Raw genomic sequence first — 20,737 nt, 5'->3', positions numbered from 1 at the left:
GAACCCAAACTGCTGGTCGGGGAGGAGTCTGTGGGACTCGAGAAGTGGAGCTAGTCGGGACGCAAGGATTTTTTCGAAAATTTTGCCCATGACATTGAGAAGGGAAATTGGGCGATATGATAGTGGATCATGTGGGTCCTTGCCGGGTTTTGGTATCATGATAGTGGAGGCTGATTTCCATGCTTTTGGGAAGTATGAGGATGCGAGGCAGTTGTTGATAATGGTTGTGAGAGCTTGGATTGCGGGTTCGGGAAGGTTTTTCAGGAGGATGGGTTTTATTTCGTCGGGGCCGGGGGCTTTGGAATTTTTTAGTCGCTTGATGTGCGACAGGACTTCGTCGGGGGAGGTTTCATTGCTGAGGTCGTCGTCGGGTAGTACGGGTAAGTTAGGTGGGTTTTCGCGGAAATTGTGTACTTCTTGGGAGATTTTTTGGAAGAATTTTTGGTTGAAGTTGGGGTTTTGTGGGGTTGTGTGGATTGACTGAAGTGTTTCCGCGAATAGGTTGGCTTGGTCTTGGGGGGAGGTTAGGAATGTACCGTTGTGTTTAAGATAGTGTGTTTTTTGTGTTTTTTGTCCGGTTATTGCTTTGAACGTGTTCCAGTACTGTTTTCCATCTCTGTAGTCTAATTTCGCGCACGCATTAGACCATTGTTCCTCGCGGTACTGGTTAATGTCGCGTCTGATTTGGGCGTTAAGGCGGTTGAAGTGTGTTTTAATGAATGGGTCTCGGGTTCTGACAAATGTTCGAAAGAGTTTGCGTTTGAGTTTTATTAGTTTTAGGATTCTCTGAGGGAGCGGGCGTTTGTGTTTGGTGATGTGTTTTATTTGTATTGACGTGTGTTTTGCTGTCGAAATTGTGTCGGTTAGAAGTGAGACTTGGTGGTCGATTATTTCCGGATCGCGGGTTGGATTAAATTGTGGGAGATTTTGTGTGATGAAGTTTTTGAATTTTTGCCAATCGGCGTGTTTATAGTCGAAAATAGGTACATAGGTCGGGGGTGGAGGGGGAGCAGGTTGGAGGATTTGTGTTATTAGTGGTTGGTGGGGTGAGGTAGCCGTTGTGCCGATGGTGCAGGTGGGGTTGATTAGGGGAATTAGAGATTCGGTGATGAGAATGTGGTCGATAATAGAAGAGCCACGGTGGTTTATGAAAGTGGGCTGGCGATTAATTGTGCGGTAGATGGGGAGATTGAGGAGATTGTTGGTCAGTGTGATGCCGTTCCTATTGGAATAGTGGTCGCCGAAGTCTTTGTGTCTTGCATTGAAGTCACCGAGAAGGATGGCGTTTGGAAGATTGGAGAAGTATTGGAGCAGCGGAATTGACAGGTTTTCAGACGGGGGATTGTAGTAGGAGATGATGGTTATTGACAAGTTGTTGATTAATACGTTTGCGGCTGTGGCTTCGAGGTTTGCGAGATTATCCGGTAGAATATGTGGGGTGGAAGGAATTTTGGATAAGATTAGTAGTGCTGTACCTCGAGCATTCTGCATGGTGGAGGGGCGATAATAGGTGGTGAAATTGTTTATTTTTATTTGGCGGGATGTTTTGGTTTCCGACAGGGCTAGGATTTGAATTTTGTCGGTTTCGATGAAATTTTTTAGGGCATGATATTTTCGATTTATACCGTCGATGTTTAGGGCGGAAATGTTGATGTGGGGATGATTAGGGGGGTCCTGCATGGCACTGGGCATTAGGTGGGGGGGAGGGGTTGTGGCGGCGCGCTGACTGGGGTCGTCAGCGCGCCGCGGAACGTTTGTTTGGTCGAAGCTATTCATTGAATGTGAAGTGAAGCCTGTTGCCAGATGGGTTAATGGTGGTTCGCAGATTCAGGAATGACGAGGATGTCTTTTCGATGGTTTTTTGGATTTGTTGGCGTTGGAGTGGGAATAGGTCCATCAGGACGAGAGTTAGGTAGGCTACCAATTGCCTGGGGTGGGTTATGCTTGGATCAGCGGAGGAGACTTCTTCTGGAGATTCGGTGGGGTCGGCGAAATTTGCCGGGGGATCGATGATGTGCATGGGCACGATGGGGGTGTCTTCGGAGATGGCGAAGTCCTTATAATTGGGGCACTTCAGGGACCACGCTGGGTGGTTACCCTTGCAGAATGGGCATTGGGGGTCGGTGGAAGGGCATTTGCCGGGGGCGTGGGTGTTGGGGCATGTGGGGCAGATTGGACGGTTGGGGCAGCTGGTGTTTTCGTGCCCTCGCTGAAAACAGCGAGAGCATTGGACTGGGGTTGGAGCGGAGGTGTGCGAGCGTTCGCACTCGTGGTGGCGGCCGAAGAGGGTTATTCCCTGGCTGAGGAGGGTGTCGATTGTGATTGTATCAGAGGAGGTGACTCTGATAAGAGTTGTGAACTTATTTGTTTTCATGGATTTGATGCGCCAGATTTGGCGGAAGTTCAGGTTGAGCCTCTGGAGCTCGGAGCTGACGTCGTTTTCGTTGGTTCCGAGGTCAACGGAGCGGATTACTATGGAGAAGACTGTGGGTTTTCTTTCGGAGGGGGGGCGGGGCATTCGAGGTTGGTTGAGCGGAATTAGCTCGATGTTGTTCGCATTTACTGCGGTTTTGAGTTGTTGAGCCAGGTTTGATGGTGGTTGCTCATTCAGGATTAGGAGAGCGGTTCGGTTTGGGTTGACGATTAACGTCTGGATCTTTTTCACGTTTAGCTGAACAACTAAAAGCGAATAGAAAGCCTTTTGAGTGGCGAAGTTTTGGGGGATGTTTTTTAAATGGAATTTGAATTTCTGGAGTTGAGACGACTCGGAGGCGGAGGAGGAGGCGGCGGAGCGGGCGGCGGAGGAGGCAGCGGAAGTGGAGGTGTGAGTCATGGTTGACTCTGTTGGGGTTGGTGAATTTCGTGCGGGAGAATTTGATAAATCTGGATTTGACTCACCGTTTGATGATGTGTCCTGGGTCCTGGGCTGGTTTTCTTTCGGCTTCTTCTTGGTCGATGTGTTCGTCGCAGACGAGCTGGGACGGCGTGATCGGAGCGTTCGGTCCGACATGTTGCCGGGTCGATGCGTAGATCGAGAATGTATATAACGTTCCCGAGCTACGCCCATTTCTGGTCCCGCTCGACCAATAGACACGCGCAGAGAGCGACTTTGTAGCGGTGAACGTTATATAAGGTTCGCCGCGAGCCTGTCGGCCGTTATTTCCAGTCAACGTGTTCGTAACGTCCGTCTGCTGCGTGTTCGTTCGTCGATCGATTTTAATCTTTCGCTTATTTTTTCGAAATGGCAAGAACAAAACAGACCGCTCGTAAATCTACGGGAGGAAAAGCCCCCAGAAAACAGCTCGCCACTAAGGCCGCGAGAAAAAGCGCACCGGCGACCGGCGGCGTCAAGAAACCCCATCGTTACAGGCCCGGAACCGTCGCTCTCCGAGAGATCCGTCGTTATCAGAAGAGCACCGAACTTTTGATCCGCAAACTGCCCTTCCAACGTCTCGTCAGGGAGATCGCCCAGGACTTCAAGACCGACTTGCGTTTCCAGAGTTCCGCCGTGATGGCTCTCCAGGAAGCTAGCGAAGCTTACCTCGTCGGTCTCTTCGAAGATACCAACTTGTGCGCCATCCACGCCAAACGCGTCACCATCATGCCCAAAGACATCCAGCTGGCGAGACGCATTCGCGGAGAAAGAGCTTAAAAAAAAAAAATCGACCGACCATCAATCACACCGTCATCTCTCAACTGTCAGTTCTCTTTTCGAAAGAGACAAAAAAATCGGTTCTTTTCAGAACCTCAATATTTTTCCTAACGAATAAAAAATTAAGCAACTTTTTCGAGAATCGAATCGTTCGAAAACTTAAATAAAAGATAAAAAATTTAAATTAAGGCATGCAAATTCATTCATTCATTCATTCAAATCAATCGTATCGATCAATCAATCATTTATTTCATTCATTCATTATTCGAATATGGGTTGAGCGAAAATTTTAATTCGTTTGAAAAAAATTTGTGGCCCTGAAAAGGGCCATTTATGCGTGCCCCTTCGTCGATATGTACGATCGGAGCACCGCCGGGAAACAACAACAACGACGTCGTCGTCATCATCTTCTTCGAACGCTCACTTTTTTCTTTTCGGAGAAGCGGCTTTCTTCGCTTTGGCGGAGACGGCCTTGGTGGACTTGGGTTTCGGAGCTTTCGGTTTCTTCGTGGGTCCGGCCTTGTTAGATCTTTTCGCTTTCGAAGGAGATTTCGCCTTCGACGCCGCTCTGGCGGCAGCGGCGGCGGCGGCCTTCTTCTCTGCGGCGGAGGCGCTGGCAGCGGCGGCGGCGGCCTTCTTCGCTTTGGCCACGGAAGCGGTCTTCTTTTCGGCGGCGGCCTTTTTCGCTTTCGGCGCGGTCTTCTTCGAAACCTTAGAAGCCGCCTTCTCGCCGGCGGCGGCGGCGGCTCCGGCGGAAGCGCGTTTTCCCGCGCCAATCGCGGCTTTCTTCGTCCTGCCGGCGCCGGATTTCCTCTTCCTTTCGGCGGCGGAGGCGGCGGCTTTGGCACCGCCGGCGGTCGTGGAGGCCAACTTGAAAGAACCGGAAGCACCTTTGCCTTTCGTCTGGACGAGGGAACCGGAAGCGACGGCGCCTTTCAGGTATTTCTTGATGAACGGAGCAACTTTTTCGGCGTCGACCTTGTAGTTGGCGGCGACGAATTTTTTGATGGCCTGGAGGGACGATCCGCCGCGTTCTTTCAAACCTTTGATGGCGTTGGTCACCATCTCCGAAGTCGGCGGATGGGAAGGTTTGCTCCTGGGATTCTTCGCTTTCTTTTCCTTCTTGGCGTGAGGCGTTCCGGCGGAGGAGGCGGCGGCCGAAGCTGTCACCGCGGCGGAAGCTGTTTGATTTTCTACGTCTGCCATTTTACCGAACAACTGATTGTTTTTGTTATTAAAAAAAGTCGATGGTTATCGGTCGCACGATCGAATTTGAATAGTGGCGAAAACGACGTCTAAGTGTCCCCGACGTAAACCAAGCGGACTGTAAACTAAACGCGCGACTTTGACGGAATTCGCTCGAAATCGGCGGCCTCGCGCTCGACTTTCGGGTGATGACATCGTTCTCTTTTCGCCGTCACCACCGCCTCCTTGTCGTTAGACGGACGAAACACGGCCTCAGACCTTCCTCGACGTTTATTCGAGTATTTTTCGACGAAGCGGGAATCGGCGAATCGGCAGGGCGTCCGTCCGGACGCTCGCTCGAAGAAGACCTTGTCAAAAGTCGAACAACGTACCGAAGGTGGACGTCGACGCTCCGACGTCCGTCGTCGCCGCCACCGTGACGACGCTTCGACGAGGTGAGCCTCCGTCCATGCTTTCCGGTTTTTTACACCCTCGGGGACGATCGGAAGACGTTTTCTCGTCAAAAAACGCCTCCGAAAGAGGCAAGGTACGGTCAAAATCGTCACCGCTTCGAAGCGACTCTTCCGATTTCGACGATCTCCTGGGGCACGGGGGGCTCCTTCGACGTAGATCGTCGAACGAAAACGACGGAACGGACTTTCGGCCGTCCTCCGGTGGCGGTCTCGTCTCGGTACGAGGATGGGAACATTAAAAATTTCCATGTCGAAGGCGCGACGAGATGATTCGGTCTCGTCGTTTCCTCGTACCTCGAAACGACGAGGAAATTCGGATTTTTTTTATTTTTTTCCGTACGAGATCGATCGACGATCGAAATTGCACGTCTGACGAAAATTTCCTTGCGGATTTTTCCAAAAGTTTCTTCGTTTCGAGTGTCGTTTTCGAGCCGGGACCGAGCGCGGAAACCCGCAGCACCGCACCGACGGCGAACGAAAATTCTTTCTTCGATTCACGTACGATACGTTTTCTGTCTTTCCTGTGGCCGCTTTTCATAGTTTTATTTTCTTTTTTTTTTCCTTCTTCTTTCGAAGATCTGAAAGACTACATTCTATGGAGTTTATTTAATCTATTATTGTTTACAGACGAACGAACTTCGAACTATTTTAACATCTTTCAACTATTATTTTTTAATTCAATTCACTTACACTATTATATTATCAAGACAAGTGTTTTTCAAAGCATTCGAACCATCGAGATACGGCGAATTTATGACGGCGGTTGTTTGTAAAATATTGCAAATGCTGCTTTTTGGGTTATATTTATATATATGTTGTCCGGGACTTGTTTTTTACGTATATTTACGATTACATTCACACACAGGTGGCCAGGTGGCGGTAGTAGGGTAATTAATCCGGCGGACGAAGATGGTTTATGGTTTGTTTTTACCTACGTCCGCCGTGATTGTGCCTTATGTGCCTGGTTCGTCTCTTTGTCGGTCTTGTCGTCCTTTCCCTATCCTGTCGGTGGCATTCGTCTGTTAGTTGTACGTGCGTGATGTGCTTGTTTGTTTGTTTTGTATTTTGTGTTGCAGACCGCTGCGCTGTGCTGCGCTCCTCGATCTTCGATGTTCGTTCGTCGGATCTTGGCACTTTTGCTTCGACGTTTCGACTTCTCGGATCCATTTCTACTCATTTTTTACCCTTATCATCAGGCAACGGCCATACCACGTTGATAGCACCGGTTCTCGTCCGATCACCGAAGTTAAGCAACGTCGGGCGCGGTCAGTACTTGGATGGGTGACCGCTTGGGAACACCGCGTGCCGTTGTCTTCTTCTTTTTGTTAAACTTTAGTTTTTAGTAAAAAAAAACGATGTGTTTATTATAAGTGTGTCATAAGTTAAGCTAGTTTTTAATTTAGAATTTAAGTTAGTCGCTAAGATTTTCCACTCGCGTCCTTCGACTCGAAATTTTCAAACATTCCGCTCCCGCCAGATTTTTTGTTTTTGTTTTGCCCTATCGCGAACACCCCCCTTATTCTTTTTTTTTTTTTTTTTTTTTTTTTTAAGTCCAAAAAAAAATTTACAAGTCCAGATCAGATCGAGGTGTCGCGGAACGACACTCTACTACGTTTAAAATAAATGTATTTATGTCTGTGACGATAAAATAAAATTAAAGCACGACGAGAACTTATAAACGAACGCCGTACATGGACAACGAGATCAGAATCATTCAGGAAGACTCGAAAAGAAACGAATCGACGCTTGATCTTTTAATTTGAAATTTATTCACGCTCGATCGTGAAAATGCAAAAAAACAGCCGTTTTGTTAGGAACATGCGTTATTTATTGTACGCGAGTTCCTCGAACAGACGGCCAGTATAGATTTGCATCAGTTTCGTAATTCTGGTATTAAAATAATAATAAAAAACGCGACCGTTTTCTTCTCGATCTTATGATTTCCTGATAAAATCGATCGTAGAGAGCACAGCGCTTCGTTATGAAGAAATAAATAATATAAATTCCTTCTTGCGGCGGGGGAAAAAAAAAGAAAGAAAAAAAAAAAACAAGTACGTTCCCGTGACCTGACTTATTTACATATCGTATAAAAATCGATCGATAAAAATATATCGCTGTTTTTTAACATAGTTTCATTTCGAAAACCTCTAACCGAAATCGATCGTACGTACGTACGACGCGGACGGAATTTAAACATCGCACACCCCGAAACGAAAAGTATCATTTTATTCGTTCATTTAATAATCGAATAATAATAAAGGGGAAAGAAACATTCTCGAGGTTCGTTAATCTCTTATTTGTAAGGAATGCGATTTGTGGTTCTGAAAAGAACCGATTTGTTTGTTGTTGTTGTTTTTTTTTTTTTTTTTCCGGAAAGATGGACGACGGACGACGACAGAAATGATAACAAAATCATTCTACTTGGAGCTGGTGTACTTGGTGACGGCTTTGGTACCTTCGGAGACGGCGTGCTTGGCCAATTCACCGGGCAAGAGGAGACGTACGGCGGTCTGAATCTCCCTGCTGGTGATGGTCGAACGTTTGTTGTAGTGGGCGAGGCGGGAAGCTTCGGCGGCGATACGTTCGAAGATGTCGTTCACGAAACTGTTCATGATGGACATCGCCTTGCTCGAGATACCGGTGTCGGGATGTACTTGTTTCAACACCTTGTAGATGTAGATAGCGTAGCTCTCCTTCCTCCTGCGCTTCTTCTTCTTGTCGCTCTTCGAAATGTTCTTTTGGGCCTTTCCGGCCTTCTTGGCGGCTTTACCGCTAGTCTTGGGTGGCATCTTCGAATATTCGATAAGAGTTTAACAGAACAGAACGCAACGCTACGCTCGGTTCTCGACGAACGAATAAAAATATCACCCCGCGTGCGACTACTTTTATAACGGACCGTCTACCGACTCAGGCCACGCCCATTCGTCCTAGCCTTCCTATGCGCCGAACTGAACCGACCGCACGGAGGGTATAAAGCCTAAGCCGCGACCGCCGGTCCGATACATAACCGAATAACGCAGCAGTCGATTACGTGTCTCGTCGTCGCCGCTCGTCGCTCGCTCTTCTTGTTTATATTTCGTTTTTCGCAAGAAAATTAAAGAAAATGTCAGGACGTGGAAAGGGAGGAAAAGTCAAGGGAAAGGCGAAGTCCCGTTCGAGCCGTGCCGGTCTTCAGTTCCCCGTCGGCAGGATCCATCGTCTCCTCCGTAAAGGAAACTACGCCGAACGCGTCGGTGCCGGAGCTCCCGTCTACCTCGCCGCCGTCATGGAATATCTGGCCGCCGAAGTTCTCGAGTTGGCAGGAAACGCCGCCAGAGACAACAAGAAGACCAGGATCATTCCCAGACATTTGCAGTTGGCGATCAGGAACGACGAAGAGTTGAACAAGCTCCTTTCCGGAGTGACGATCGCCCAAGGCGGCGTTCTGCCCAACATCCAGGCGGTTCTCTTGCCCAAGAAGACCGAAAAGAAGCCTTAAACTCTTTTCATTTTTTTTAAAGAAACGGACCGGACGGACGACCGCTTTACCGAGAAAAAAAAAGAAAAACAACAACCCACATCATCGGCCCTTCTCAGGGCCACTAATTTTTTTCAAACGATTAAATGCTCGCAAACTTATCTTAATGGAAAACAAACAAAAAAAAATAATAGAAAGAAAGAAAAGTACTTTATATGACACGATATCGTTTTTCGATTCGAAAACGTTAATTTTTTTCTTATTGTTCGTTCATTTTTAAGCTTTCTCTCTGTCACTTCTCGTGAATTTTACTGCAAACGTTTAAAAATACGTGATTTTAATTTAATTTTTTTCGTTTTTCCATTTTATATCGTCATTATTATTTCTTTAAAAAAAACCAACACAACCAACCATTCATTCATTCATTCATTCATTCATTATTTATTCTCGACATATAGTAAGCGAAATTTTTTATTCGTTAGAAAAATTTTGTGGTTCTGAAAAGAACCGTTTTTTTTTTTTCTCCGATCTCGTTTGTTGTCGTGGCGTATATACGGAAAAGTCAAAGAATCAAAATCACCGACGATTAAATTTCTTGCTATTGCAAAAAATTAACCGCCGAAACCGTAGAGGGTGCGTCCTTGACGTTTCAAAGCGTAGACGACGTCCATGGCGGTGACGGTCTTACGTTTGGCGTGTTCGGTGTAGGTGACGGCGTCACGGATCACGTTCTCGAGGAACACCTTGAGGACGCCTCTGGTTTCTTCGTAGATCAACCCGGAGATACGTTTCACACCGCCGCGACGGGCCAATCTTCTGATGGCCGGTTTCGTTATGCCCTGGATGTTGTCGCGCAGGACTTTGCGATGACGTTTCGCGCCACCTTTTCCCAAGCCTTTGCCTCCTTTTCCTCTACCGGTCATCTTGGAATATCTTCGAAGAAGCTTGCGAGAGACGTGGATTCAGAACGGTGTTCGAAAGGGAACTGCGAAAATTACGAAATTCGGCGTCGTTTTATAACGTTCCCGAGCTACGCCCATTTCTGGTCCCGCTCGACCAATAGACACGCGCAGAGAGCGACTTTGTAGCGGTGAACGTTATATAAGGTTCGCCGCGAGCCTGTCGGCCGTTATTTCCAGTCAACGTGTTCGTAACGTCCGTCTGCTGCGTGTTCGTTCGTCGATCGATTTTAATCTTTCGCTTATTTTTTCGAAATGGCAAGAACAAAACAGACCGCTCGTAAATCTACGGGAGGAAAAGCCCCCAGAAAACAGCTCGCCACTAAGGCCGCGAGAAAAAGCGCACCGGCGACCGGCGGCGTCAAGAAACCCCATCGTTACAGGCCCGGAACCGTCGCTCTCCGAGAGATCCGTCGTTATCAGAAGAGCACCGAACTTTTGATCCGCAAACTGCCCTTCCAACGTCTCGTCAGGGAGATCGCCCAGGACTTCAAGACCGACTTGCGTTTCCAGAGTTCCGCCGTGATGGCTCTCCAGGAAGCTAGCGAAGCTTACCTCGTCGGTCTCTTCGAAGATACCAACTTGTGCGCCATCCACGCCAAACGCGTCACCATCATGCCCAAAGACATCCAGCTGGCGAGACGCATTCGCGGAGAAAGAGCTTAAAAAAAAAAAATCGACCGACCATCAATCACACCGTCATCTCTCAACTGTCAGTTCTCTTTTCGAAAGAGACAAAAAAATCGGTTCTTTTCAGAACCTCAATATTTTTCCTAACGAATAAAAAATTAAGCAACTTTTTCGAGAATCGAATCGTTCGAAAACTTAAATAAAAGATAAAAAATTTAAATTAAGGCATGCAAATTCATTCATTCATTCATTCAAATCAATCGTATCGATCAATCAATCATTTATTTCATTCATTCATTATTCGAATATGGGTTGAGCGAAAATTTTAATTCGTTTGAAAAAAATTTGTGGCCCTGAAAAGGGCCATTTATGCGTGCCCCTTCGTCGATATGTACGATCGGAGCACCGCCGGGAAACAACAACAACGACGTCGTCGTCATCATCTTCTTCGAACGCTCACTTTTTTCTTTTCGGAGAAGCGGCTTTCTTCGCTTTGGCGGAGACGGCCTTGGTGGACTTGGGTTTCGGAGCTTTCGGTTTCTTCGTGGGTCCGGCCTTGTTAGATCTTTTCGCTTTCGAAGGAGATTTCGCCTTCGACGCCGCTCTGGCGGCAGCGGCGGCGGCGGCCTTCTTCTCTGCGGCGGAGGCGCTGGCAGCGGCGGCGGCGGCCTTCTTCGCTTTGGCCACGGAAGCGGTCTTCTTTTCGGCGGCGGCCTTTTTCGCTTTCGGCGCGGTCTTCTTCGAAACCTTAGAAGCCGCCTTCTCGCCGGCGGCGGCGGCGGCTCCGGCGGAAGCGCGTTTTCCCGCGCCAATCGCGGCTTTCTTCGTCCTGCCGGCGCCGGATTTCCTCTTCCTTTCGGCGGCGGAGGCGGCGGCTTTGGCACCGCCGGCGGTCGTGGAGGCCAACTTGAAAGAACCGGAAGCACCTTTGCCTTTCGTCTGGACGAGGGAACCGGAAGCGACGGCGCCTTTCAGGTATTTCTTGATGAACGGAGCAACTTTTTCGGCGTCGACCTTGTAGTTGGCGGCGACGAATTTTTTGATGGCCTGGAGGGACGATCCGCCGCGTTCTTTCAAACCTTTGATGGCGTTGGTCACCATCTCCGAAGTCGGCGGATGGGAAGGTTTGCTCCTGGGATTCTTCGCTTTCTTTTCCTTCTTGGCGTGAGGCGTTCCGGCGGAGGAGGCGGCGGCCGAAGCTGTCACCGCGGCGGAAGCTGTTTGATTTTCTACGTCTGCCATTTTACCGAACAACTGATTGTTTTTGTTATTAAAAAAAGTCGATGGTTATCGGTCGCACGATCGAATTTGAATAGTGGCGAAAACGACGTCTAAGTGTCCCCGACGTAAACCAAGCGGACTGTAAACTAAACGCGCGACTTTGACGGAATTCGCTCGAAATCGGCGGCCTCGCGCTCGACTTTCGGGTGATGACATCGTTCTCTTTTCGCCGTCACCACCGCCTCCTTGTCGTTAGACGGACGAAACACGGCCTCAGACCTTCCTCGACGTTTATTCGAGTATTTTTCGACGAAGCGGGAATCGGCGAATCGGCAGGGCGTCCGTCCGGACGCTCGCTCGAAGAAGACCTTGTCAAAAGTCGAACAACGTACCGAAGGTGGACGTCGACGCTCCGACGTCCGTCGTCGCCGCCACCGTGACGACGCTTCGACGAGGTGAGCCTCCGTCCATGCTTTCCGGTTTTTTACACCCTCGGGGACGATCGGAAGACGTTTTCTCGTCAAAAAACGCCTCCGAAAGAGGCAAGGTACGGTCAAAATCGTCACCGCTTCGAAGCGACTCTTCCGATTTCGACGATCTCCTGGGGCACGGGGGGCTCCTTCGACGTAGATCGTCGAACGAAAACGACGGAACGGACTTTCGGCCGTCCTCCGGTGGCGGTCTCGTCTCGGTACGAGGATGGGAACATTAAAAATTTCCATGTCGAAGGCGCGACGAGATGATTCGGTCTCGTCGTTTCCTCGTACCTCGAAACGACGAGGAAATTCGGATTTTTTTTATTTTTTTCCGTACGAGATCGATCGACGATCGAAATTGCACGTCTGACGAAAATTTCCTTGCGGATTTTTCCAAAAGTTTCTTCGTTTCGAGTGTCGTTTTCGAGCCGGGACCGAGCGCGGAAACCCGCAGCACCGCACCGACGGCGAACGAAAATTCTTTCTTCGATTCACGTACGATACGTTTTCTGTCTTTCCTGTGGCCGCTTTTCATAGTTTTATTTTCTTTTTTTTTTCCTTCTTCTTTCGAAGATCTGAAAGACTACATTCTATGGAGTTTATTTAATCTATTATTGTTTACAGACGAACGAACTTCGAACTATTTTAACATCTTTCAACTATTATTTTTTAATTCAATTCACTTACACTATTATATTATCAAGACAAGTGTTTTTCAAAGCATTCGAACCATCGAGATACGGCGAATTTATGACGGCGGTTGTTTGTAAAATATTGCAAATGCTGCTTTTTGGGTTATATTTATATATATGTTGTCCGGGACTTGTTTTTTACGTATATTTACGATTACATTCACACACAGGTGGCCAGGTGGCGGTAGTAGGGTAATTAATCCGGCGGACGAAGATGGTTTATGGTTTGTTTTTACCTACGTCCGCCGTGATTGTGCCTTATGTGCCTGGTTCGTCTCTTTGTCGGTCTTGTCGTCCTTTCCCTATCCTGTCGGTGGCATTCGTCTGTTAGTTGTACGTGCGTGATGTGCTTGTTTGTTTGTTTTGTATTTTGTGTTGCAGACCGCTGCGCTGTGCTGCGCTCCTCGATCTTCGATGTTCGTTCGTCGGATCTTGGCACTTTTGCTTCGACGTTTCGACTTCTCGGATCCATTTCTACTCATTTTTTACCCTTATCATCAGGCAACGGCCATACCACGTTGATAGCACCGGTTCTCGTCCGATCACCGAAGTTAAGCAACGTCGGGCGCGGTCAGTACTTGGATGGGTGACCGCTTGGGAACACCGCGTGCCGTTGTCTTCTTCTTTTTGTTAAACTTTAGTTTTTAGTAAAAAAAAACGATGTGTTTATTATAAGTGTGTCATAAGTTAAGCTAGTTTTTAATTTAGAATTTAAGTTAGTCGCTAAGATTTTCCACTCGCGTCCTTCGACTCGAAATTTTCAAACATTCCGCTCCCGCCAGATTTTTTGTTTTTGTTTTGCCCTATCGCGAACACCCCCCTTATTCTTTTTTTTTTTTTTTTTTTTTTTTTTAAGTCCAAAAAAAAATTTACAAGTCCAGATCAGATCGAGGTGTCGCGGAACGACACTCTACTACGTTTAAAATAAATGTATTTATGTCTGTGACGATAAAATAAAATTAAAGCACGACGAGAACTTATAAACGAACGCCGTACATGGACAACGAGATCAGAATCATTCAGGAAGACTCGAAAAGAAACGAATCGACGCTTGATCTTTTAATTTGAAATTTATTCACGCTCGATCGTGAAAATGCAAAAAAACAGCCGTTTTGTTAGGAACATGCGTTATTTATTGTACGCGAGTTCCTCGAACAGACGGCCAGTATAGATTTGCATCAGTTTCGTAATTCTGGTATTAAAATAATAATAAAAAACGCGACCGTTTTCTTCTCGATCTTATGATTTCCTGATAAAATCGATCGTAGAGAGCACAGCGCTTCGTTATGAAGAAATAAATAATATAAATTCCTTCTTGCGGCGGGGGAAAAAAAAAGAAAGAAAAAAAAAAAACAAGTACGTTCCCGTGACCTGACTTATTTACATATCGTATAAAAATCGATCGATAAAAATATATCGCTGTTTTTTAACATAGTTTCATTTCGAAAACCTCTAACCGAAATCGATCGTACGTACGTACGACGCGGACGGAATTTAAACATCGCACACCCCGAAACGAAAAGTATCATTTTATTCGTTCATTTAATAATCGAATAATAATAAAGGGGAAAGAAACATTCTCGAGGTTCGTTAATCTCTTATTTGTAAGGAATGCGATTTGTGGTTCTGAAAAGAACCGATTTGTTTGTTGTTGTTGTTTTTTTTTTTTTTTTTCCGGAAAGATGGACGACGGACGACGACAGAAATGATAACAAAATCATTCTACTTGGAGCTGGTGTACTTGGTGACGGCTTTGGTACCTTCGGAGACGGCGTGCTTGGCCAATTCACCGGGCAAGAGGAGACGTACGGCGGTCTGAATCTCCCTGCTGGTGATGGTCGAACGTTTGTTGTAGTGGGCGAGGCGGGAAGCTTCGGCGGCGATACGTTCGAAGATGTCGTTCACGAAACTGTTCATGATGGACATCGCCTTGCTCGAGATACCGGTGTCGGGATGTACTTGTTTCAACACCTTGTAGATGTAGATAGCGTAGCTCTCCTTCCTCCTGCGCTTCTTCTTCTTGTCGCTCTTCGAAATGTTCTTTTGGGCCTTTCCGGCCTTCTTGGCGGCTTTACCGCTAGTCTTGGGTGGCATCTTCGAATATTCGATAAGAGTTTAACAGAACAGAACGCAACGCTACGCTCGGTTCTCGACGAACGAATAAAAATATCACCCCGCGTGCGACTACTTTTATAACGGACCGTCTACCGACTCAGGCCACGCCCATTCGTCCTAGCCTTCCTATGCGCCGAACTGAACCGACCGCACGGAGGGTATAAAGCCTAAGCCGCGACCGCCGGTCCGATACATAACCGAATAACGCAGCAGTCGATTACGTGTCTCGTCGTCGCCGCTCGTCGCTCGCTCTTCTTGTTTATATTTCGTTTTTCGCAAGAAAATTAAAGAAAATGTCAGGACGTGGAAAGGGAGGAAAAGTCAAGGGAAAGGCGAAGTCCCGTTCGAGCCGTGCCGGTCTTCAGTTCCCCGTCGGCAGGATCCATCGTCTCCTCCGTAAAGGAAACTACGCCGAACGCGTCGGTGCCGGAGCTCCCGTCTACCTCGCCGCCGTCATGGAATATCTGGCCGCCGAAGTTCTCGAGTTGGCAGGAAACGCCGCCAGAGACAACAAGAAGACCAGGATCATTCCCAGACATTTGCAGTTGGCGATCAGGAACGACGAAGAGTTGAACAAGCTCCTTTCCGGAGTGACGATCGCCCAAGGCGGCGTTCTGCCCAACATCCAGGCGGTTCTCTTGCCCAAGAAGACCGAAAAGAAGCCTTAAACTCTTTTCATTTTTTTTAAAGAAACGGACCGGACGGACGACCGCTTTACCGAGAAAAAAAAAGAAAAACAACAACCCACATCATCGGCCCTTCTCAGGGCCACTAATTTTTTTCAAACGATTAAATGCTCGCAAACTTATCTTAATGGAAAACAAACAAAAAAAAATAATAGAAAGAAAGAAAAGTACTTTATATGACACGATATCGTTTTTCGATTCGAAAACGTTAATTTTTTTCTTATTGTTCGTTCATTTTTAAGCTTTCTCTCTGTCACTTCTCGTGAATTTTACTGCAAACGTTTAAAAATACGTGATTTTAATTTAATTTTTTTCGTTTTTCCATTTTATATCGTCATTATTATTTCTTTAAAAAAAACCAACACAACCAACCATTCATTCATTCATTCATTCATTCATTATTTATTCTCGACATATAGTAAGCGAAATTTTTTATTCGTTAGAAAAATTTTGTGGTTCTGAAAAGAACCGTTTTTTTTTTTTCTCCGATCTCGTTTGTTGTCGTGGCGTATATACGGAAAAGTCAAAGAATCAAAATCACCGACGATTAAATTTCTTGCTATTGCAAAAAATTAACCGCCGAAACCGTAGAGGGTGCGTCCTTGACGTTTCAAAGCGTAGACGACGTCCATGGCGGTGACGGTCTTACGTTTGGCGTGTTCGGTGTAGGTGACGGCGTCACGGATCACGTTCTCGAGGAACACCTTGAGGACGCCTCTGGTTTCTTCGTAGATCAACCCGGAGATACGTTTCACACCGCCGCGACGGGCCAATCTTCTGATGGCCGGTTTCGTTATGCCCTGGATGTTGTCGCGCAGGACTTTGCGATGACGTTTCGCGCCACCTTTTCCCAAGCCTTTGCCTCCTTTTCCTCTACCGGTCATCTTGGAATATCTTCGAAGAAGCTTGCGAGAGACGTGGATTCAGAACGGTGTTCGAAAGGGAACTGCGAAAATTACGAAATTCGGCGTCGTTTTATAACGTTCCCGAGCTACGCCCATTTCTGGTCCCGCTCGACCAATAGACACGCGCAGAGAGCGACTTTGTAGCGGTGAACGTTATATAAGGTTCGCCGCGAGCCTGTCGGCCGTTATTTCCAGTCAACGTGTTCGTAACGTCCGTCTGCTGCGTGTTCGTTCGTCGATCGATTTTAATCTTTCGCTTATTTTTTCGAAATGGCAAGAACAAAACAGACCGCTCGTAAATCTACGGGAGGAAAAGCCCCCAGAAAACAGCTCGCCACTAAGGCCGCGAGAAAAAGCGCACCGGCGACCGGCGGCGTCAAGAAACCCCATCGTTACAGGCCCGGAACCGTCGCTCTCCGAGAGATCCGTCGTTATCAGAAGAGCACCGAACTTTTGATCCGCAAACTGCCCTTCCAACGTCTCGTCAGGGAGATCGCCCAGGACTTCAAGACCGACTTGCGTTTCCAGAGTTCCGCCGTGATGGCTCTCCAGGAAGCTAGCGAAGCTTACCTCGTCGGTCTCTTCGAAGATACCAACTTGTGCGCCATCCACGCCAAACGCGTCACCATCATGCCCAAAGACATCCAGCTGGCGAGACGCATTCGCGGAGAAAGAGCTTAAAAAAAAAAAATCGACCGACCATCAATCACACCGTCATCTCTCAACTGTCAGTTCTCTTTTCGAAAGAGACAAAAAAATCGGTTCTTTTCAGAACCTCAATATTTTTCCTAACGAATAAAAAATTAAGCAACTTTTTCGAGAATCGAATCGTTCGAAAACTTAAATAAAAGATAAAAAATTTAAATTAAGGCATGCAAATTCATTCATTCATTCATTCAAATCAATCGTATCGATCAATCAATCATTTATTTCATTCATTCATTATTCGAATATGGGTTGAGCGAAAATTTTAATTCGTTTGAAAAAAATTTGTGGCCCTGAAAAGGGCCATTTATGCGTGCCCCTTCGTCGATATGTACGATCGGAGCACCGCCGGGAAACAACAACAACGACGTCGTCGTCATCATCTTCTTCGAACGCTCACTTTTTTCTTTTCGGAGAAGCGGCTTTCTTCGCTTTGGCGGAGACGGCCTTGGTGGACTTGGGTTTCGGAGCTTTCGGTTTCTTCGTGGGTCCGGCCTTGTTAGATCTTTTCGCTTTCGAAGGAGATTTCGCCTTCGACGCCGCTCTGGCGGCAGCGGCGGCGGCGGCCTTCTTCTCTGCGGCGGAGGCGCTGGCAGCGGCGGCGGCGGCCTTCTTCGCTTTGGCCACGGAAGCGGTCTTCTTTTCGGCGGCGGCCTTTTTCGCTTTCGGCGCGGTCTTCTTCGAAACCTTAGAAGCCGCCTTCTCGCCGGCGGCGGCGGCGGCTCCGGCGGAAGCGCGTTTTCCCGCGCCAATCGCGGCTTTCTTCGTCCTGCCGGCGCCGGATTTCCTCTTCCTTTCGGCGGCGGAGGCGGCGGCTTTGGCACCGCCGGCGGTCGTGGAGGCCAACTTGAAAGAACCGGAAGCACCTTTGCCTTTCGTCTGGACGAGGGAACCGGAAGCGACGGCGCCTTTCAGGTATTTCTTGATGAACGGAGCAACTTTTTCGGCGTCGACCTTGTAGTTGGCGGCGACGAATTTTTTGATGGCCTGGAGGGACGATCCGCCGCGTTCTTTCAAACCTTTGATGGCGTTGGTCACCATCTCCGAAGTCGGCGGATGGGAAGGTTTGCTCCTGGGATTCTTCGCTTTCTTTTCCTTCTTGGCGTGAGGCGTTCCGGCGGAGGAGGCGGCGGCCGAAGCTGTCACCGCGGCGGAAGCTGTTTGATTTTCTACGTCTGCCATTTTACCGAACAACTGATTGTTTTTGTTATTAAAAAAAGTCGATGGTTATCGGTCGCACGATCGAATTTGAATAGTGGCGAAAACGACGTCTAAGTGTCCCCGACGTAAACCAAGCGGACTGTAAACTAAACGCGCGACTTTGACGGAATTCGCTCGAAATCGGCGGCCTCGCGCTCGACTTTCGGGTGATGACATCGTTCTCTTTTCGCCGTCACCACCGCCTCCTTGTCGTTAGACGGACGAAACACGGCCTCAGACCTTCCTCGACGTTTATTCGAGTATTTTTCGACGAAGCGGGAATCGGCGAATCGGCAGGGCGTCCGTCCGGACGCTCGCTCGAAGAAGACCTTGTCAAAAGTCGAACAACGTACCGAAGGTGGACGTCGACGCTCCGACGTCCGTCGTCGCCGCCACCGTGACGACGCTTCGACGAGGTGAGCCTCCGTCCATGCTTTCCGGTTTTTTACACCCTCGGGGACGATCGGAAGACGTTTTCTCGTCAAAAAACGCCTCCGAAAGAGGCAAGGTACGGTCAAAATCGTCACCGCTTCGAAGCGACTCTTCCGATTTCGACGATCTCCTGGGGCACGGGGGGCTCCTTCGACGTAGATCGTCGAACGAAAACGACGGAACGGACTTTCGGCCGTCCTCCGGTGGCGGTCTCGTCTCGGTACGAGGATGGGAACATTAAAAATTTCCATGTCGAAGGCGCGACGAGATGATTCGGTCTCGTCGTTTCCTCGTACCTCGAAACGACGAGGAAATTCGGATTTTTTTTATTTTTTTCCGTACGAGATCGATCGACGATCGAAATTGCACGTCTGACGAAAATTTCCTTGCGGATTTTTCCAAAAGTTTCTTCGTTTCGAGTGTCGTTTTCGAGCCGGGACCGAGCGCGGAAACCCGCAGCACCGCACCGACGGCGAACGAAAATTCTTTCTTCGATTCACGTACGATACGTTTTCTGTCTTTCCTGTGGCCGCTTTTCATAGTTTTATTTTCTTTTTTTTTTCCTTCTTCTTTCGAAGATCTGAAAGACTACATTCTATGGAGTTTATTTAATCTATTATTGTTTACAGACGAACGAACTTCGAACTATTTTAACATCTTTCAACTATTATTTTTTAATTCAATTCACTTACACTATTATATTATCAAGACAAGTGTTTTTCAAAGCATTCGAACCATCGAGATACGGCGAATTTATGACGGCGGTTGTTTGTAAAATATTGCAAATGCTGCTTTTTGGGTTATATTTATATATATGTTGTCCGGGACTTGTTTTTTACGTATATTTACGATTACATTCACACACAGGTGGCCAGGTGGCGGTAGTAGGGTAATTAATCCGGCGGACGAAGATGGTTTATGGTTTGTTTTTACCTACGTCCGCCGTGATTGTGCCTTATGTGCCTGGTTCGTCTCTTTGTCGGTCTTGTCGTCCTTTCCCTATCCTGTCGGTGGCATTCGTCTGTTAGTTGTACGTGCGTGATGTGCTTGTTTGTTTGTTTTGTATTTTGTGTTGCAGACCGCTGCGCTGTGCTGCGCTCCTCGATCTTCGATGTTCGTTCGTCGGATCTTGGCACTTTTGCTTCGACGTTTCGACTTCTCGGATCCATTTCTACTCATTTTTTACCCTTATCATCAGGCAACGGCCATACCACGTTGATAGCACCGGTTCTCGTCCCAGTTCGCCAGCACGGCTCATTGGAGTCAGACGTGTCGCGGTGTTTTGCTGAGAATCAAAGAAACAAAGTCCTTTGTGTGCAAGTGCCGCCGCCTTTGAAATCCGAAGCCGGAAACAGTCCGACAAACGAACACCTGCAGTGCAGTGCGGTATTCGTTCCAACATTCAAACAAACAAACACGGAAGCGAGTACCGCAACAAGACGTGAGTTAATGAGTGTAATCCCAGACATTGCCGACAATGCTGCACCTGCAAATGCAGCAAATAACATCGTGTTCGCGGAAACAACACCTGCGATCGATTCAGTAACACTCGCGTCGGCACCGCCTTTGTCGGCGAATCAATTAGCACAGATAGCAGAGCTCCCGAACCCTGCTAAGCAACTAATAAATAAAACGACCGCGATTCGTGCGAAACGAAAAGACATTTCACCGTACAGGCGTGCTCCTATCGGTGACCACCAGGACTCAAAGCCAATCAGAATTATTTCTGAGGTGGCTTTCAAACCCATCATGTGCTCCACAGACACCGAGGTGGGCACCGGTGACCTCGACGGCTGGTCATCCGATAAAACTGAATGGAGCTTTGTCAGGAGACGGGCTCGCGTCGAAATGACCAACACGGATGTGACTCAACAGAGTCAATCACAATCAGAAGCGACGTCTAGCGCAGAGCAGCCACCCCAAAATAAAAAACGGGAACAGTTCCCGCC

At 47.8% G+C, this 20,737-nt stretch overlaps 12 protein-coding genes and 2 non-coding genes across 14 annotated transcripts; 7 read left to right on the top strand and 7 right to left on the bottom strand.

The window, feature by feature from the left end:
* The first annotated feature begins 3,241 nt into the window (after positions 1-3,241).
* Positions 3,242-3,800, top strand: LOC135120193 (histone H3). The gene has a single exon (XM_064044509.1). It carries the CDS (start codon positions 3,242-3,244, stop codon positions 3,650-3,652), a length of 411 nt encoding a protein of 136 aa, XP_063900579.1. The 3' UTR covers positions 3,653-3,800.
* Positions 3,801-4,072: 272 nt separating this feature from the next.
* On the bottom strand, positions 4,073-4,858 carry LOC135120189 (late histone H1-like). Its single transcript, XM_064044506.1, has one exon. The coding sequence runs from the start codon at positions 4,856-4,858 to the stop codon at positions 4,073-4,075; it is 786 nt and encodes a 261-aa protein (XP_063900576.1).
* Positions 4,859-6,505: 1,647 nt separating this feature from the next.
* Positions 6,506-6,624, top strand: LOC135120248 (5S ribosomal RNA). The gene has a single exon (XR_010278543.1). It is a non-coding gene; the product is annotated as a 5S ribosomal RNA (ribosomal RNA).
* Positions 6,625-7,622: 998 nt separating this feature from the next.
* Positions 7,623-8,099, bottom strand: LOC135120196 (histone H2B). Its single transcript, XM_064044513.1, has one exon. The coding sequence runs from the start codon at positions 8,097-8,099 to the stop codon at positions 7,728-7,730; it is 372 nt and encodes a 123-aa protein (XP_063900583.1). The 3' UTR covers positions 7,623-7,727.
* Positions 8,100-8,333: 234 nt separating this feature from the next.
* On the top strand, positions 8,334-8,959 carry LOC135120194 (histone H2A). Its single transcript, XM_064044510.1, has one exon. It carries the CDS (start codon positions 8,414-8,416, stop codon positions 8,786-8,788), a length of 375 nt encoding a protein of 124 aa, XP_063900580.1. The 5' UTR covers positions 8,334-8,413; the 3' UTR covers positions 8,789-8,959.
* A 185-nt stretch (positions 8,960-9,144) lies between these two features.
* On the bottom strand, positions 9,145-9,750 carry LOC135120197 (histone H4). The gene has a single exon (XM_064044514.1). It carries the CDS (start codon positions 9,688-9,690, stop codon positions 9,379-9,381), a length of 312 nt encoding a protein of 103 aa, XP_063900584.1. The 5' UTR covers positions 9,691-9,750; the 3' UTR covers positions 9,145-9,378.
* A 231-nt stretch (positions 9,751-9,981) lies between these two features.
* On the top strand, positions 9,982-10,540 carry LOC135120192 (histone H3). Its single transcript, XM_064044508.1, has one exon. The coding sequence runs from the start codon at positions 9,982-9,984 to the stop codon at positions 10,390-10,392; it is 411 nt and encodes a 136-aa protein (XP_063900578.1). The 3' UTR covers positions 10,393-10,540.
* Positions 10,541-10,812: 272 nt separating this feature from the next.
* On the bottom strand, positions 10,813-11,598 carry LOC135120242 (late histone H1-like). The gene has a single exon (XM_064044557.1). It carries the CDS (start codon positions 11,596-11,598, stop codon positions 10,813-10,815), a length of 786 nt encoding a protein of 261 aa, XP_063900627.1.
* A 1,647-nt stretch (positions 11,599-13,245) lies between these two features.
* On the top strand, positions 13,246-13,364 carry LOC135120255 (5S ribosomal RNA). The gene has a single exon (XR_010278549.1). It is a non-coding gene; the product is annotated as a 5S ribosomal RNA (ribosomal RNA).
* Positions 13,365-14,362: 998 nt separating this feature from the next.
* Positions 14,363-14,839, bottom strand: LOC135120234 (histone H2B). Its single transcript, XM_064044551.1, has one exon. It carries the CDS (start codon positions 14,837-14,839, stop codon positions 14,468-14,470), a length of 372 nt encoding a protein of 123 aa, XP_063900621.1. The 3' UTR covers positions 14,363-14,467.
* Positions 14,840-15,073: 234 nt separating this feature from the next.
* LOC135120195 (histone H2A) lies at positions 15,074-15,699 on the top strand. Its single transcript, XM_064044512.1, has one exon. The coding sequence runs from the start codon at positions 15,154-15,156 to the stop codon at positions 15,526-15,528; it is 375 nt and encodes a 124-aa protein (XP_063900582.1). The 5' UTR covers positions 15,074-15,153; the 3' UTR covers positions 15,529-15,699.
* A 185-nt stretch (positions 15,700-15,884) lies between these two features.
* On the bottom strand, positions 15,885-16,490 carry LOC135120198 (histone H4). The gene has a single exon (XM_064044515.1). It carries the CDS (start codon positions 16,428-16,430, stop codon positions 16,119-16,121), a length of 312 nt encoding a protein of 103 aa, XP_063900585.1. The 5' UTR covers positions 16,431-16,490; the 3' UTR covers positions 15,885-16,118.
* Positions 16,491-16,721: 231 nt separating this feature from the next.
* LOC135120190 (histone H3) lies at positions 16,722-17,280 on the top strand. Its single transcript, XM_064044507.1, has one exon. It carries the CDS (start codon positions 16,722-16,724, stop codon positions 17,130-17,132), a length of 411 nt encoding a protein of 136 aa, XP_063900577.1. The 3' UTR covers positions 17,133-17,280.
* A 272-nt stretch (positions 17,281-17,552) lies between these two features.
* Positions 17,553-18,338, bottom strand: LOC135120241 (late histone H1-like). Its single transcript, XM_064044556.1, has one exon. The coding sequence runs from the start codon at positions 18,336-18,338 to the stop codon at positions 17,553-17,555; it is 786 nt and encodes a 261-aa protein (XP_063900626.1).
* Positions 18,339-20,737: the final 2,399 nt, after the last annotated feature.

This window comes from Zophobas morio, unplaced genomic scaffold (assembly GCF_036711695.1).
Source record: "Zophobas morio isolate AGI-343-1 ecotype UQ-CSIRO unplaced genomic scaffold, CSIRO_AGI_Zmor_V1 ptg000358l, whole genome shotgun sequence".
Classification (NCBI taxonomy): domain Eukaryota; kingdom Metazoa; phylum Arthropoda; class Insecta; order Coleoptera; family Tenebrionidae; genus Zophobas; species Zophobas morio.
The sequence above is the reverse complement of the archived record's forward strand: the minus strand, read 5'-3'. Positions and strand labels throughout refer to the sequence as shown.

Bases quoted from the DNA above. Each gene is read 5' to 3' on its own strand.
- LOC135120192 (XM_064044508.1), top strand. From the start codon at position 9,982: ATGGCAAGAACAAAACAGACCGCTCGTAAATCTACGGGAGGAAAAGCC.
- LOC135120197 (XM_064044514.1), bottom strand. From the start codon at position 9,690: ATGACCGGTAGAGGAAAAGGAGGCAAAGGCTTGGGAAAAGGTGGCGCG.
- LOC135120195 (XM_064044512.1), top strand. From the start codon at position 15,154: ATGTCAGGACGTGGAAAGGGAGGAAAAGTCAAGGGAAAGGCGAAGTCC.
- LOC135120196 (XM_064044513.1), bottom strand. From the start codon at position 8,099: ATGCCACCCAAGACTAGCGGTAAAGCCGCCAAGAAGGCCGGAAAGGCC.
- LOC135120193 (XM_064044509.1), top strand. From the start codon at position 3,242: ATGGCAAGAACAAAACAGACCGCTCGTAAATCTACGGGAGGAAAAGCC.
- LOC135120194 (XM_064044510.1), top strand. From the start codon at position 8,414: ATGTCAGGACGTGGAAAGGGAGGAAAAGTCAAGGGAAAGGCGAAGTCC.
- LOC135120198 (XM_064044515.1), bottom strand. From the start codon at position 16,430: ATGACCGGTAGAGGAAAAGGAGGCAAAGGCTTGGGAAAAGGTGGCGCG.
- LOC135120189 (XM_064044506.1), bottom strand. From the start codon at position 4,858: ATGGCAGACGTAGAAAATCAAACAGCTTCCGCCGCGGTGACAGCTTCG.
- LOC135120242 (XM_064044557.1), bottom strand. From the start codon at position 11,598: ATGGCAGACGTAGAAAATCAAACAGCTTCCGCCGCGGTGACAGCTTCG.
- LOC135120241 (XM_064044556.1), bottom strand. From the start codon at position 18,338: ATGGCAGACGTAGAAAATCAAACAGCTTCCGCCGCGGTGACAGCTTCG.
- LOC135120190 (XM_064044507.1), top strand. From the start codon at position 16,722: ATGGCAAGAACAAAACAGACCGCTCGTAAATCTACGGGAGGAAAAGCC.
- LOC135120234 (XM_064044551.1), bottom strand. From the start codon at position 14,839: ATGCCACCCAAGACTAGCGGTAAAGCCGCCAAGAAGGCCGGAAAGGCC.